Source organism: Neomonachus schauinslandi, chromosome 4 (genome assembly GCF_002201575.2).
Source record: "Neomonachus schauinslandi chromosome 4, ASM220157v2, whole genome shotgun sequence".
Taxonomy (NCBI): domain Eukaryota; kingdom Metazoa; phylum Chordata; class Mammalia; order Carnivora; family Phocidae; genus Neomonachus; species Neomonachus schauinslandi.
The window spans coordinates 69,781,484-69,795,008 of record NC_058406.1 but is presented as its reverse complement, the minus strand read 5'-3'; the positions used below and the strand labels follow the sequence as shown (position 1 = coordinate 69,795,008).

Here is a 13,525-nt window from a genome sequence, read left to right as displayed (position 1 = left end):
TGTTTTATTGTACTTTCACGTATTCATAGCTCTCCTTCCCATTGCACTGAGCTGGAAGACAGGAAGATGTCTCTGGTGGAGCTGGGCTCACAAGGCATTCACTAAGTATTTGACCTAGTGCTCTGTGTTTCACACCACTGTTTTTGAGAAAACCATCTCTTCTTTCTTCAGTATGGTGTTTCTCACATTAGAGACCAAGGCAGGAGTTTCCATGCCGTGTTCTGAGGGTTCTATCACAACTTTTCAGATGCCTTTTTCCTTTTATTAAATGGAAAAAATACCATGACTCATCAGGATGACTACATTAGCAACACAGATCCACTAAAGTGATGGTGGTGGTTAACTCTAAATTTAGTACTGCTCAAACATGCCCACGAAGATTTCTTCTGGCATGTTCTCAGGGGTCTGAAGGCTCATGTCGGAGGATGTTGCAGTCAGGCACAGTTAAGATACCACGTTGTTCTGGGAAATGCCTCCCTCCATACTCCTTGTCGGGGGCCGCCATGACACACACCCCCTGTGTGTTCTGATGGGATTTCCCCTCTGGCTCTGTGAACCCCTCTGTCAGAGTTAGGCCTGTTTCCACAGTGCTTTTCACACTAGTGTACAGCATTCACTGAGCTCTGTGGTAATTTGGGAATATGCATTCACGGGTCTCTGCTATCGGATGTCGAGCATCTGCAATCAGGGATGCTCTCCAGCGTTGAGTCCCAAGTACCCAGCTCAGTCTCAGTAAGGCGGTCCGATCCAATCCAAAGCTGACTAGAGTGGATGCAGACAAACACATTTTAAAGGTCTCCTCATTCTTTTGAGATTGAGACTCATGTGGTCATTGATTTTTCATTTCTACAAGTATTTTTTGTTTTTCCCAAATTGGTCTTATAGATATTTTTACCTGTTCTTGTCTTTCAATATGCCAAACATGATCATCTTCCAACCCGTGTCTGATTCTTATGGACTTGGCACTGTTTCTGCTCCCTGTTTCCAAGTAGACTCTTCATGTTGCTTGGTTATATCTTACAACCTGCCGATCAATGAGTTTTTCAAGTTATATGTCAGAGTGGCCAAGTCTTAGGATGAACCTCTGGAGAGGTCTGAGTTTGCTAGGAGACCGGGCAGTCTCAGTCTGGAGCCCCCTGAACCGAGCAAGCTCATGGTTTGATGTTCTCTGGCTCATCCAGGTATGAGGCTCAAAGGGCTGTGTTGTGGGCATCATTTCTCAGGATGAGCCTATTTTTTAAATTTCCTTTTTCTTTTCTTTGATTTGAAACTACTCTGGCCTTCTCCGTAGTCCTTTAACTTTGGGGACAGGCCATTGTGATGCTAGGTACTTTTCTGAGAGGGTGGCTCTTTCGGACCCCCGTCTAAATTTGAGGAGGATCTCCTGTCAGATCTTGGATGGGCTTTGGGCCTTGAGTCCTGGCTCCCTCATTCCCCTTTCCTGGGGCCGTGGACTGAAGCCTAAGTGGGCATGAATGGCAGTGGGCCCCCACTTCTCCAGGATCCCCCCAAGACTAGACTGGGAGTTCCTTGCTCTTAAATTTTTAAGTGTTCTTAGAAATACCTTTATTATTATTATTTTTAATTGAAATATATTTGATGTATAACATTGTACAAATTTAAGGTGTACAGCATTTTGATTTGATACATTTATATATTGTAATATGATGGCCACTGTAGCAATAGTTAGCTCCTCTGTCACCTCACAGAATTATCATTTCCTTTTTGCGGTGGGAATAATTAAGATCTAGTCTCTTGGCAAGTTTGATGTTTATAATACAACATTATTGTCTATATTCACTGTATTGTGCATTAGATCTCTAGGACTTATTGGTCTACGTTTAACTCCTCAGTCTTTTACAGGTACTTCCTCCACCTACCCCCCCAAAAGAAGTATGCATTTTATCCAGCATCTGTCTTTTCTCTTTTCTTTTTCTTTTCCTTTCTTCCCTTTCTAACCTCCCTCTTCCTCCCCTTTCCTTTCTCTTTCCTTTCCCTTTTCCCCTTCCTTCCTTCCTTCCTCCCTCCCTCCCTCCATCCCTCCCTTCTTCCCTCCCTCCCTCCTTCCCTTCCTTTCTTCTACCCAGCAGGAAAATTCTGAATAACCTAGCCTACTAATTCTGGAAATAGGAGATCTAAAAATCAATTTAAGGATAGAAAATTATTAACTGAGTGTAAGTCTTAAATAGTCTTAAAATAAGCCTTAAAATACTCTTTCCCTTTTAGTCTTCTTTTTGTTTGTTTGTTTGTTTGTTTGTTTGTTTATTTATATAGGCTCCACACCCAACATGGGGCTTGAACTCACACTCTGAGATCAAGTGTCACATGCTCTACTGATGAGCCAGCCAGGCACCCTCACTTTAGTCTTCTTTAAAACTTGTTAGTTGAGGTAGGTAATATAGATCTGAAGTCAGTATAAAAATAGGTCATTTAGATATTTCAGTTGAAGAGTTGTCCCCAAATGACCCCCAATTATAAAAACTTCCCTAGAAATGGGTACCTTGAATGATTGGCTGAACTTAGTAAAATTTAATCCTTAAATTTACCATCAAGACACTTCCTGTTGTATGAAGCACAAAACTAACTCAAACTACCATAAGCCCTAAAGAGTATTTATTAGCTTACATTGCAGGTCTTGGGATGAATGGCTTCAGGCACAGCTGGATCCAGGAACTCAAGTATTATCATTAGGCTTAGTGTCTATCTTTTGTCTGTTCTGTGCTAGCTCCACTCCCTGGCATGTTCTTTTATGATGGCAAGGTGACTTCCACAAACTCCAGACTCACAGCCTTTGCTTTAAGTCTATGATCTCCAAACTTTGTTGATTATGTATCCAGTGATAAAAGTTAAGCACATGTTCTCAATGTGTGTATATTTACTTATAAATTATATGTGATTATATACCACTGTTATTCTATATGTTACATTAGTTATTAGTAGAGTTCAGGTTTCTTTTGTTTTAAGATAAAGAAGAAAATAGGGGCACCTGGCTGGCTCAGTCAGTAAAGCTATGACCCTTGATCTCGGGGTGGTGAGTTCCAGCGCCTTGTTGGTCATAGAGTTTACTTAAAATAAAAAATTAAAGTATAGAATTAATTTCTAAAAAAGATAAAGAATAAAATAGAAGTACTAATACTTTCTGTACTGCCAGTGGATTGTTTTGCATACCCCAATTTGGAGACAGCTTAGTGGACATCTCTCCCATCAGATATAATCACAGTCTTGGGACCACAGCTCATTAGTTCTTTTTGGCCTAGCTTGAGTCACATGCCCATTCCTGAGTCCAGAGCTGTCAAAATAGTAAAAGCAAACTTTTCTAGTGTAAAGTGACACAAATATCTGAATAGGCATAATTAGATACTATTTTAACTTTTTAAAGGTATTTACATTTTTGAACCTTATTTCATTGCTATATTATCAAAAAAAAGGGCATAATCATTCAGTACGATGTTATAGAACAAAGATTCTCTATTTTCATAGCAATTTAATTCCATTAGTCAGTACTTAATTTCTGTGATGTCATACCCAGTGTATCATGAAAGTATCCAATCTAGTTTTTGTTAATATTCCAGTGACAGGTGAATGCTTCATGTTAAGATATAGGAATTGATGACTCTTGCAAATAAAATCCTGTTCTTATAAATTTTGACAATGGCCATTTTGCACAAGATGGATAACTGTGTGGAAAGGCAAGTGATAGAGGGTGCTGAATAATTTTCGGATTTCTAAAGAGAAGAGGAGGTCACTGGTTGAACAGAGAATTTTGCTTGTAAGAATGGGTAAAGAACATGAACAGAAAATATTATTCAGAAACTTTCTTTTTTAAAAAAATATTTGAGAGAGAGAACAAGTGTGTGGGGGGGAGGGGCATGGGGGGAGAGAGAGAATCTCAAGCAGACTACATGCTGAGCATGCAGCCCAACACAGGGCTTGATCTCATGATCCTAAGATCATGACCTGAACTAAAACCAAGAGTCAGACGCATAACTCATTGAGCCACCCACGTGCCCCTCAGAAACTTTCTGATGAACAAGATGTTCTCTTTTTTTAAAAATTGGTCTTCTGTGGCAGAAATGCAATGGCTCATCTTGATTCTGAGGTGAAAGAAGAATGTCTGAGGGAAGACCTGAAGTTTTACTTCATGAACCCTTGTGAAAAATACCGAGCCAGACACCAGATTCCATGGAAGTTGGGATTGCAGATTTTGAAGATAGTCATGGTCACCACACAGGTAATTCATATTATCAGTTTTTTTTTTTTTACCTTATCCCAAGATGAAATTGTTTTCATGTGTTCTGCCCTTGACTTTTTTGTTCTGAAAAGTCCACAGTCAAGTTCATAAAACTATAAAATTATGTTGACTCTGGAGGGCAGATGATAGGTTGAAGTTCAGTTTCGATGATGACCTTGTTTTAGTAAGGGCTTCTGAGGCCATCTTCCCACAGGTTCTGTAAATAGAGATGAATAGTAGGTCTATATAATAGCAGATCGATATGGGGTGGGGTGGGGTGGAGTTCTATATCTGAATGAAGCACACAGACTGGTGAAACCTGCTCAATCCCAAGTGAGGGTGTTCTTGAAATTTCTCATCTTCTTTCAAATACACTTTTGAAATCGCATTTTTTACTGTTTTGACTTGAGACTTGACAGAATTCTGTTTCCCTTCCCATCAGTAGCTAAGCTGGTAAGTAAATGCTTATGCTTGGGCCTGTCAGGAGCATAGGAGGGCTACATTGGGATCTTCTGTTGAATTTCATATCGTTGAGACTTTACTCTCAGGATCACACCAGCCATCAGAGTTGTCATCTAATTTTTGAAACTGTGGTTTGGAACCCGTTTCAGGGAGGCTCCTTTCTAGGTAACCACATTTAAAATGTGTGCCCTTCTAAAAACACTACCAATTTGGGGTGTTTGGCTCCTTTGGCAAATCATCATCCTGTTATCAATGTAAAGATGTTCTTTCTGGAACATAAAAATGAATACCTTTCTAAAAATACCTTCGTATAGTTTTAGAAATGAGAGGAGGTTCCTGTTGTAACTGAAGTTGCATCTTTATTCTGTGATCATAAAGAGGTCTTTTCATTGTATGTCATGCTTTCCACTCCACCAAGTTTTAGGGTAACCAAGTTGCTTTAAAAGAAACAACAAAGTTGAAAAAATCCAACAAAGTTGAGACACAGGGACCCCGTTAAATGTGAATGCTTGGCTTTTTCTGTTTAAAAATCTTTTCATTTTAATTCTTGGTTTTGAAGTTTTAATTTTGGCATCCTATGAAGTAGGTACATTACTGGTATTACTTGGAAGGAGGAGAAATAATGTCCCCTTTCTCATTTGGTTAATTTTAATTGTTTCCCAATTTCTTCTCTGGACAAACCAACTTTCAGTTCAGCTTCTTGATCTGTTAATGTTACTAAAACTCCACCTCATCTAGGTATAGAACATCCCGATCTTTGACTTAACTTCTTTGTCCTGACGTCTAGTAAATCTCATGGATTCTTCCTTAAAACTGTGTCTACTTATGCTTTGCCATACTCACTATCTTCTCTCTCTAGGACAGACTCTTATCTCATTAATTTAAGATATGTATGAAGCACCCCCCATGCTGTGTGTCTTGCTGGGAATACAGCTGGGAATAGGTCACTGCTGCTGAGAGGTAACCTAACACGTGGCATAGCATTCGCCATGTGCCAGGCACAGGTGCTCTCTGCATGTTCATTCATTTCATCCTCACGGCAACCCTGGGAAGCGGGGTCAGTTATTGCTCCCTTCTTGTGGATGAGGAAATGGAGTCAAAGAGAATAAGTAATTTGCTTATGGCCATTCAGTTGGTAAGTGGTAGAGTCGGATTGGAGCCCTGCGGTCTGGCTCTAGAGTCTGCACTCTTACCTTCAGATTGGTTTTATTCCAAACGTGGGTGCTGTCCTCAGTTTGCAGTCTAGGAATACAGACGAGTTGATGAGGCTGCTTCCAGACTTTGTCTTATGCCTACCTTCCTTATCCACACCCACACCAGTGCATTCAATGCTAATATCAAATGAATTTTTCTTAGAATGCCTTAATTGGGTCACTCTCCTGCTCAGAAACTTTTGTGGTCCCCATTTTCCCACAGAAGAAAATCTTGATTATGGAGCTTGAAATTCAGATTTCCACAGTCTCCTTCGACTTACCTTTCCAATGGGTTTTCATCTATTTCCTCCCCAATCCCAGCCAGCTGGATGCACCCGGGGATTCTCATCCCTGCCCTGTTTGCTCCACGAAGTCCAGAGTGATTCTTTTTCTCCATCATCTTGCAGGTGCCCTTGGAAGTCCCCTACCGGTCTTGCCTGACCACTCACCACATGGTTTTCCTGGGGACACTAGTACCTGTTGCTGTCTATCTCGCTGCTTTTGCTTTTAATAGACTACTTCTGGGAAAAGATAATTTACTTTTTGTGTGGGTATAACTTGTCTTCCCTAACAGTGTTGGGAGGGATTAAACTCTTGTCCTGCTGGAGGACCATTCTAATAAGTTTTGCTACAGGGGTGATATCTAATTGGCGCAGATTTCTCGAATACCTTTCCTTCTTTCAGATCCCACTTGTCCCTCCTCCTCTTTTTCTGTCTCTTAGCACTCCATCCTCGAGTCTATTGGGATGGGTGGCATTTTATCAGGGTTGATGGGGAGGAAACTTTTAAAAAAAAAAAGACATTCCTACTCTGCATTCTGCAGTAATTTATAATTTTGAGAGAGGTGTCCACATTTTTTTGCCAGTTCTACTTGTTCCTTCCCATTTTTTGGATATTATTAGAGCAGTATCTTGTTTTTATCTGGTACAGAATATTTTCTCCTACACTGATTTCATAATCAGTCTTACCTTCACAATCTTTGCCAGGCTGCACTTAATGTGTAACTATTTTTCTGTCTAATATCATAGTCTCGGCAAATCTTAAGATCCAGTTAGTGGGGCAAGAGTGCATTTTTCTGTCAACCATTTGACCAAATCCATCATCTTACTCTTGCTCCATAGGGAATATTTGGTTCTGCCATAGCAGGAAGGGGACTTATGATCTCCTCCTGAGGGTTTCTCTTCTCTACTAACAGATGCTTTGAAAATCCCAACCCTGACCTGATGCTGGGCCATATAAGTGGATCTTAGCTTATTCTAGGAATAATGGAATGGAGGACATTTCTTGTTCCTGATGCCAGATGGGGGTGGTTCTAAGCAGAGATTACACCTTCATGTTCTCTCATTCCCAAAGTTGGGTTGATGAGCTTTGAGTTTAAATAAGGTGGTAGCTTAAAATATCAGCAAATAGTATGCCACTTTTTTGGTCAAGTTATCCATTCCCCATTCAGATTTTTTTGGTGTGTTTTTTTGTTTTGTTTTGTTTCGTTTTTAGCTCAAGTCTGACTGTGGGAGGAATGGGTCAAATATCCCTGCTTGTAGAGTTAAGTTGGCAACATCTCTGTTTGAGAGGTAGTGTGGCCAGGCGGTCAAGAGAAGGGATATGTAAGCCTAACAGACCTCACTCTGACACTTTCTAGCTGTTCCAACCTGAATAAGTTCCCTGACTTCAGTTGCACGTGTATAAAATGGGATTCTATTCATCAACGGATTCAGTATTTGACCCTGGCATTGTGATGGGCACTATTCCAGTTCCTGAGCAGGGGGGAAAAGCCTGTCCTTGTGGAGCCCAGTGTAATATCGCCCTCATAGGGGTTTGGCGAATTAAATTTTTTAAAGATTGTAAATTTTAGGCATGGTCCCTGATACTCAGTAGATAAGAGCTGTTATTCAACACCATGCAACTTGATCTTGCCTACATCATATCCCAACTCAGGACAGAATAAGCACTCAGCAAACTTTGACTGAAAACTTAATTCATGTGCGTGTATACCAGTTGTTTTTTTTTTTTTTCATTTGTGTGTCAGTATTTAATAAAACCTTGAAACAATCATGTGTGTATTGGTTCCCTGGTTTACTTTTGGCTTTCAAAAAGCAACATGACCTTTTCTGGCATCTCCTACAGCTACCATTGACAGATGTTGTGTGCTTGGAAAAACCTTTAGCTTCCAGTTGCTTGATTTCTAGCACAGGTTGGAGGATGTGGGGTTTCTTATCTGATATTTTCCTTAGACTAGCTGGGTTTTAACAATTGCTCAATCCTTTGACTTGGTATTTGAGGAATGTGACCTGGTGAGGCTCAGATGCTAAAGAGTGTCAACTAAGTACTTCTCAAACAGTAGTGGCAATTCTCAAAAGCTAGCCCTTAAATTCTTTTCTATAAGAAGAGTCCCAAAGGCAGATTCTTCAACAGAGGTAAATTGTATAGCACAATAGAGTGACTTTGGAGTTAGACCTGACTTTCATTCTAGTTACAGGACTTAGGGCAATTTAATGGGGCTACATCTCAGTTTCCACGTGCTTTAACCATAGTGACGTCACCTTAGAGTTGTTGTGTTAGTAACGGAGATAGTGCTTGTAATGCAGTTCAGTAAGCACCTGGAGTATAATAGTTGCTGAAAATGGTAGCTAGTATTTTTAATTATTCAGCCTTTTCAAAAAGTCAGACAAAAACTTAAAAGCTAAAAAATAGTATATACATTTGCATATGCAAATTACCATGTGTTTATCTGAAAGTTTCATTAGTTGAGGTCTGGTTCAGTGCCATGCAGTCTCTCATATCCAACTGTGGAGTGACAGCACATAGCAGAAATGCCACCGTCATCTAGTCGGACTTGCTGATTTCACACATGAAGAAACAGAATCCCAAATTGCTTTGGAGACTTAGTGGGATGAAGATTTAGGGCACAATTTTTGGACTTTTATTGTCTTATGAAGCAGATGAGGAGATAAAATAGGTAGATGGGGAAGGGTGTGTGGGACAGAGCTTATAAAGGTCTGACTTGTCTTCTGCCATTGCGTGCGTGCGTGTGTGTGAGAGAGAGACAGAGAGAGAGAGAGAGATTGTTGGTGTGTGTATAATTTCCTGGGGTTTTTTGGTACACATTTAGTGCCTGCTAATTTTCCCCACTTATTGGATTCCAAGATGGGCAGGAAGAATACATTCCCTCCTGGTAAAAAGAGCTCTTGGTGCCTAAGCTTGGACTAGGATACAGTGTAAGGAAGAATAAGTAGGAGTTTTATTGCAAGAAAGTGGGTGCTTGCTGCCAGTGAATGGTTTGAACTCAGAGGGGTAAAGCAAGCCTTGTTCTTCTTTCTGGGGCTTTGATGCTATTGATCTTAGAGTGGGAACTCCTAGGTGTAAATCTTAGATAAGAGTTCTTGCAGAGCTGGAATCACTGAATTTCTTTGACAACTCTTACCTCTTAGCTGGAGTAAGTATCATATAATCCACTTTTCAAAAGCATTCTTAAAAGCTATATATAAAACATAGCTGTGATTTTTAAAAATAGTTACAATTTCTAAATGTTAAATCAACAAAAAATGACTTACTACTTTATTAAGTACATCAATTTTTAAAACAATTAATTTGAAATCCAACTATACAAAAAATGAATTCCGACTTCACTGATTTGGATTTCTCCTTTTTCTCCTTCATTAAAGACCAGGAAGGTTGGTAGTCACTGGGAGTGATAATTTCCCCTAATTTTATGCTATTTTGACTTGCTGATGTAGTTTGATGAGGCTATTCTTTTTTGGGACTTGTATTTTGACATTAGGTTAGTAAACACTTGCTGAAGTTTGTAGGCGGGGGTTGATGATAATAAGAATGCATTTGCCTGCCCTGGTAAATGGAAAATTCACATCTTCCTATTTGATTTTCTTTTCTAGCTTGTTCGTTTTGGTTTAAGTAACCAGATGGTGGTTGCTTTCAAAGAAGAGAACACTGTTGCTTTTAAGCATTTGTTTTTAAAAGGATATTCTGGCATGGATGAAGATGACTATAGTTGCAGTTTGTATACTCAGGAGGATGCCTATGAGAGCATCTTTTTTGCTATCAATCAGGCAAGTGTTTTGTTGTGAATGACCTACACTTGGAGAATATGTTGATACTTTGTTGTTTTAGCAAAAACAAAATTATACATGAATTAAAATATCTTAATTTAAATTTTGCATAGTGTGCCAAAAAATGTTCATTGCTATTTGTCTAGCTACATTTCCACATGATAGATTTTGCTTATTTAAGTTTTTTCTTAAAGATTTGTATTTTTTTATTTATCCCTTTACACCCACTACTTTTGGGAGATTACTTTACCCAAGTTCAAATTGCCAGGAATGGATTTATAATCTCAGAAGTTTTGGTAAATGAGATACCAAATCTAAGACTCAAGAGTCTCAACTTTGATGTCTTAGCATTAATAAGCCTAGCTGAATCTTGAGAATATAGAGTAGGATATGATATAGTTGTATCTAAGCAGGTATTGAGAAACCAGATTGATAGGCCTGAAGAAAGCATTTAGGGGGAGAGAAATCGTTATTCTTATTTTTTCTTTTCTCATTTATTCAATAAATATTTGGGTGCCTACAATATACGAGGTACTGTTCTAGACACTGAGAATGCATCATGAATAAAATGGACAAAAGCCCTGTCTTATAGAACTTCATTGTAGAGGAGAGAACCAGACAAATGAAAAGAGGTGAAATGTATAGCACTGAATGCTAGCTCCCTGAAAACACCACCAAGAAAACATGTTGATAAGCAAAACTGAGCTTATTGCTTACAGAGGTAAGGGAGATGCTCCCTTGATCATTCTCATTAGTGCCTTGGGTAAAGAGGGCAAAGTCCAAATTCAGATTTTGAAGACTGATGTAGGTGGGTCTTTCAGTGTGAGGGGAGCTCAGTTAGAATTGGGTAAAGATATGATGATGTAATAGTTTTGTATTGGTGGACACAAGAAGGTGAGGGTTTTTGGGGAGAGGGGCATGATTTCAAAGAGTCTTGGATTTATTAAACTAAATCTTCAAATTGATTATCTGTCTAAATGAGTTGTTTTAGATGTTCCTGAAATGAACAATAGAGTTATTTGTAACTTATGTTTCTGAGCAAAAGTTTTCTGCAATAGGGGAGTCTGCGTGGCTCAGTCGGTTAGGTGTCCAACTCTTGATTTCTGCTCAGGTCATGATCTCATCTTAGGGTCCTGAGATCCAGCCCCAGATGGGCCCTGCTTAAGATTCCACCCCCGCCAAAATAAGTTTCCTGGAATAATAAAGTCATGAAGGTGGGAGCTAGTAAAGCCCTCTTAACCCTCTCAGTGCAGATAGGCGAATGGTAAAGTCATGTGATGAGAGCTGCTTTAAGTTCATGTAAGCAAAGGCCAGTTGTGTTAATGTGAGCTGTGGGGTATGGATGGCTTGGGTCTTCAGTGGTGTGTCAGAAAGTGATAGATGCTGTGAAATAAAGCAGGGGAGGAGATTGCCAGTGCCTGGTGGAGCCTGTGTGCTGGGGATGGATGTTTGCAACTTGCACCGAATGGTAAGGGAAGGCCTCACTGAAGAGGTAATTTTTGACTCAAGATCTGAAGGAGTGAACCTAGCAGATAGATAACACGGGGTTCCAGGCAGGGGGAACAGCAAAGGCCCAGGCAGGAATGTGCCTGGCAAGCTCCAGGAACCGCCTGGAGGCCCGTGTGGCTTGGGAAGGTGGGGCTTGGAGCTAGGGGACAGTAGTCTGCTGTGAGGTCAGAGCACCTCGGCTTTGGCAGTCAGCGAGGTGGGAGCATCTGTCAGCAGGTTTACTTTAGCTCTGAGTTCTGTGAGGCTGTGTATTTCCTGCCCAACCATGAGAAAATTACCTTGTGGTATTTTACACAGGGGGGTTCTAGTGAGGGATCTCATATAAACAATTTAAAATAGCTAAAAGTGTATTCCATATGCTGTAACTTCTGATGAAACTCTTAAAAGCTAATATATTTTTTTAAACTATTTTTAACAGTATCATCATCTAAAGAACATATCCCTGGGGACCCTTGGTTATGGAGAAAATGAAGACAATACAATTGGCTTAAAAGTCTGTAAGCAGCATTACAAGAAAGGGACCATGTTTCCTTGTAATGAGACACTGAATATTGACAGTGATATTGAAATAGGTAATGCACTGATAATTTCATTATATGCCTTTATCATCTCCTGTGGTAAGAACAAACATCCCCTCATGTGCTGACAACCCAAATGGAACGATGTTGCTTTTGTGACAGCTAACTTAGTTGGAGGCTTGAACACACACCTGCAAAGGGCTTTGCCTCAGGGAACTGCGGGTCTACTGAGATAGGACTGGGGAGCATTTGTGGAACTTCTTGGTACAACTTAAGATTGTTGGGGGTTGAGGTAAATGGACAGGTGTTTCCTGTTTGTTGAGGTTTTTCCCTCCATGAGGAGGCAATTAGGCTTTTGAAGGAAAAAAAAGTATTTATAAATGAAATAATGTATGTTAAAATGCTGGGTACTCTTGCAATTATATGTTAACTACATTAATGCTCTTCAAAGATGAATTGTGGTTAGTGACTCATTTTCTCTTTGAGGAGATTGCTTAGCAAAAAGTTAACATCTAATCAAGTAGAATTATTTTGTGCCACTGTTAAGAATTTAAAAACACATTGTATGTAAGTGCAAAGTGGTTGACTTAAGGCTCCAGGGGTTTTGTCATTCATTCAACAAATCTCTGGTGTGGAACCTATCATGCCCAAGGCACTTCTTGTTTTATGTACTGGGGTTATGTACTACCAAGATTAATCAGTCATGACTCCTCAAGAAGCTAACAGTTTAGGAGTGGGGGTCCTAGGAGCAGTTTAAATGTGGAATGGTTTTATTAAGAAGAGAGCATCACAGAGTTCATTTGACCAAACTTCCTATAATCCCATCTTAAGACGCTTTGGTAAAATAATCAAAGACACGTCTATAAAATAGAGATTCTGAGTCTGTTTCCACAGGCTGCCTGTTGAGAATCTTTACATGAGTAAATGTGTCCCATGCTCCTGACTCTGAAAGATGCAGCCCATAAGCCAGCACCACCAGGGGCCTCAGGGTGCTTTCAGAAATCATCTAGGTTGTCAGCAGCTTGGTTCTGTGGCCAGCAGCCTTGAAGTGCCCCTTGTCCTCTTAAAAACGTGTGACTTAATTAGATGCATCTTACAACTATTTTCCAGTGATTCTTATGTTGCTTTCCTCAATTGATTTTTCTTGGAAAATTGATTAAAGAAATGTGGCCCAAGTCAGTGTCCGTGGCTAGGTAGGACAGACAGTGCCAGAGAGCAGGATTTATTACCTGACACCTGGGCAGTGGTGTCCTTGTTCATTTTCCTTCTATCAGAATATGGAATAGTTTTAGAGAAGTTGGTGATTAATTTGACTTTATTTTAAGAAAGACTGCTTTAGCAAGTTAATTGTATTTTTGACTTATGAAATGTAACTCGTCCAAGAGAACCCTTTGACATATCTATTCAAAAGATGTAAAGAATATTCTTAGAATGCTTGATACTGGATCTTAGCCTTTCTTTTCTCAGATATAGTGCAGGAAGCCTGCACATGATAGGAATAGGAATTGGTGAGGCATTATAGTTTATGTAGGTGAATTAGCAGAAGCT

General features: G+C 39.8%; 1 protein-coding gene across 1 annotated transcript in view; it reads left to right on the top strand.

Moving 5' to 3' along the window:
- Positions 1 to 13,525, top strand: part of MCOLN2 (mucolipin TRP cation channel 2) — a 52,850-nt gene that overhangs the window by 11,834 nt on the left and 27,491 nt on the right. Inside the window, exons 2-4 of the mRNA XM_021690103.1 lie at positions 4,072 to 4,231; positions 9,777 to 9,950; positions 11,878 to 12,031. Coding sequence (XP_021545778.1) covers positions 4,072 to 4,231; positions 9,777 to 9,950; positions 11,878 to 12,031 — 488 coding nt within the window. The remainder of the gene's footprint in view (positions 1 to 4,071; positions 4,232 to 9,776; positions 9,951 to 11,877; positions 12,032 to 13,525) is intronic.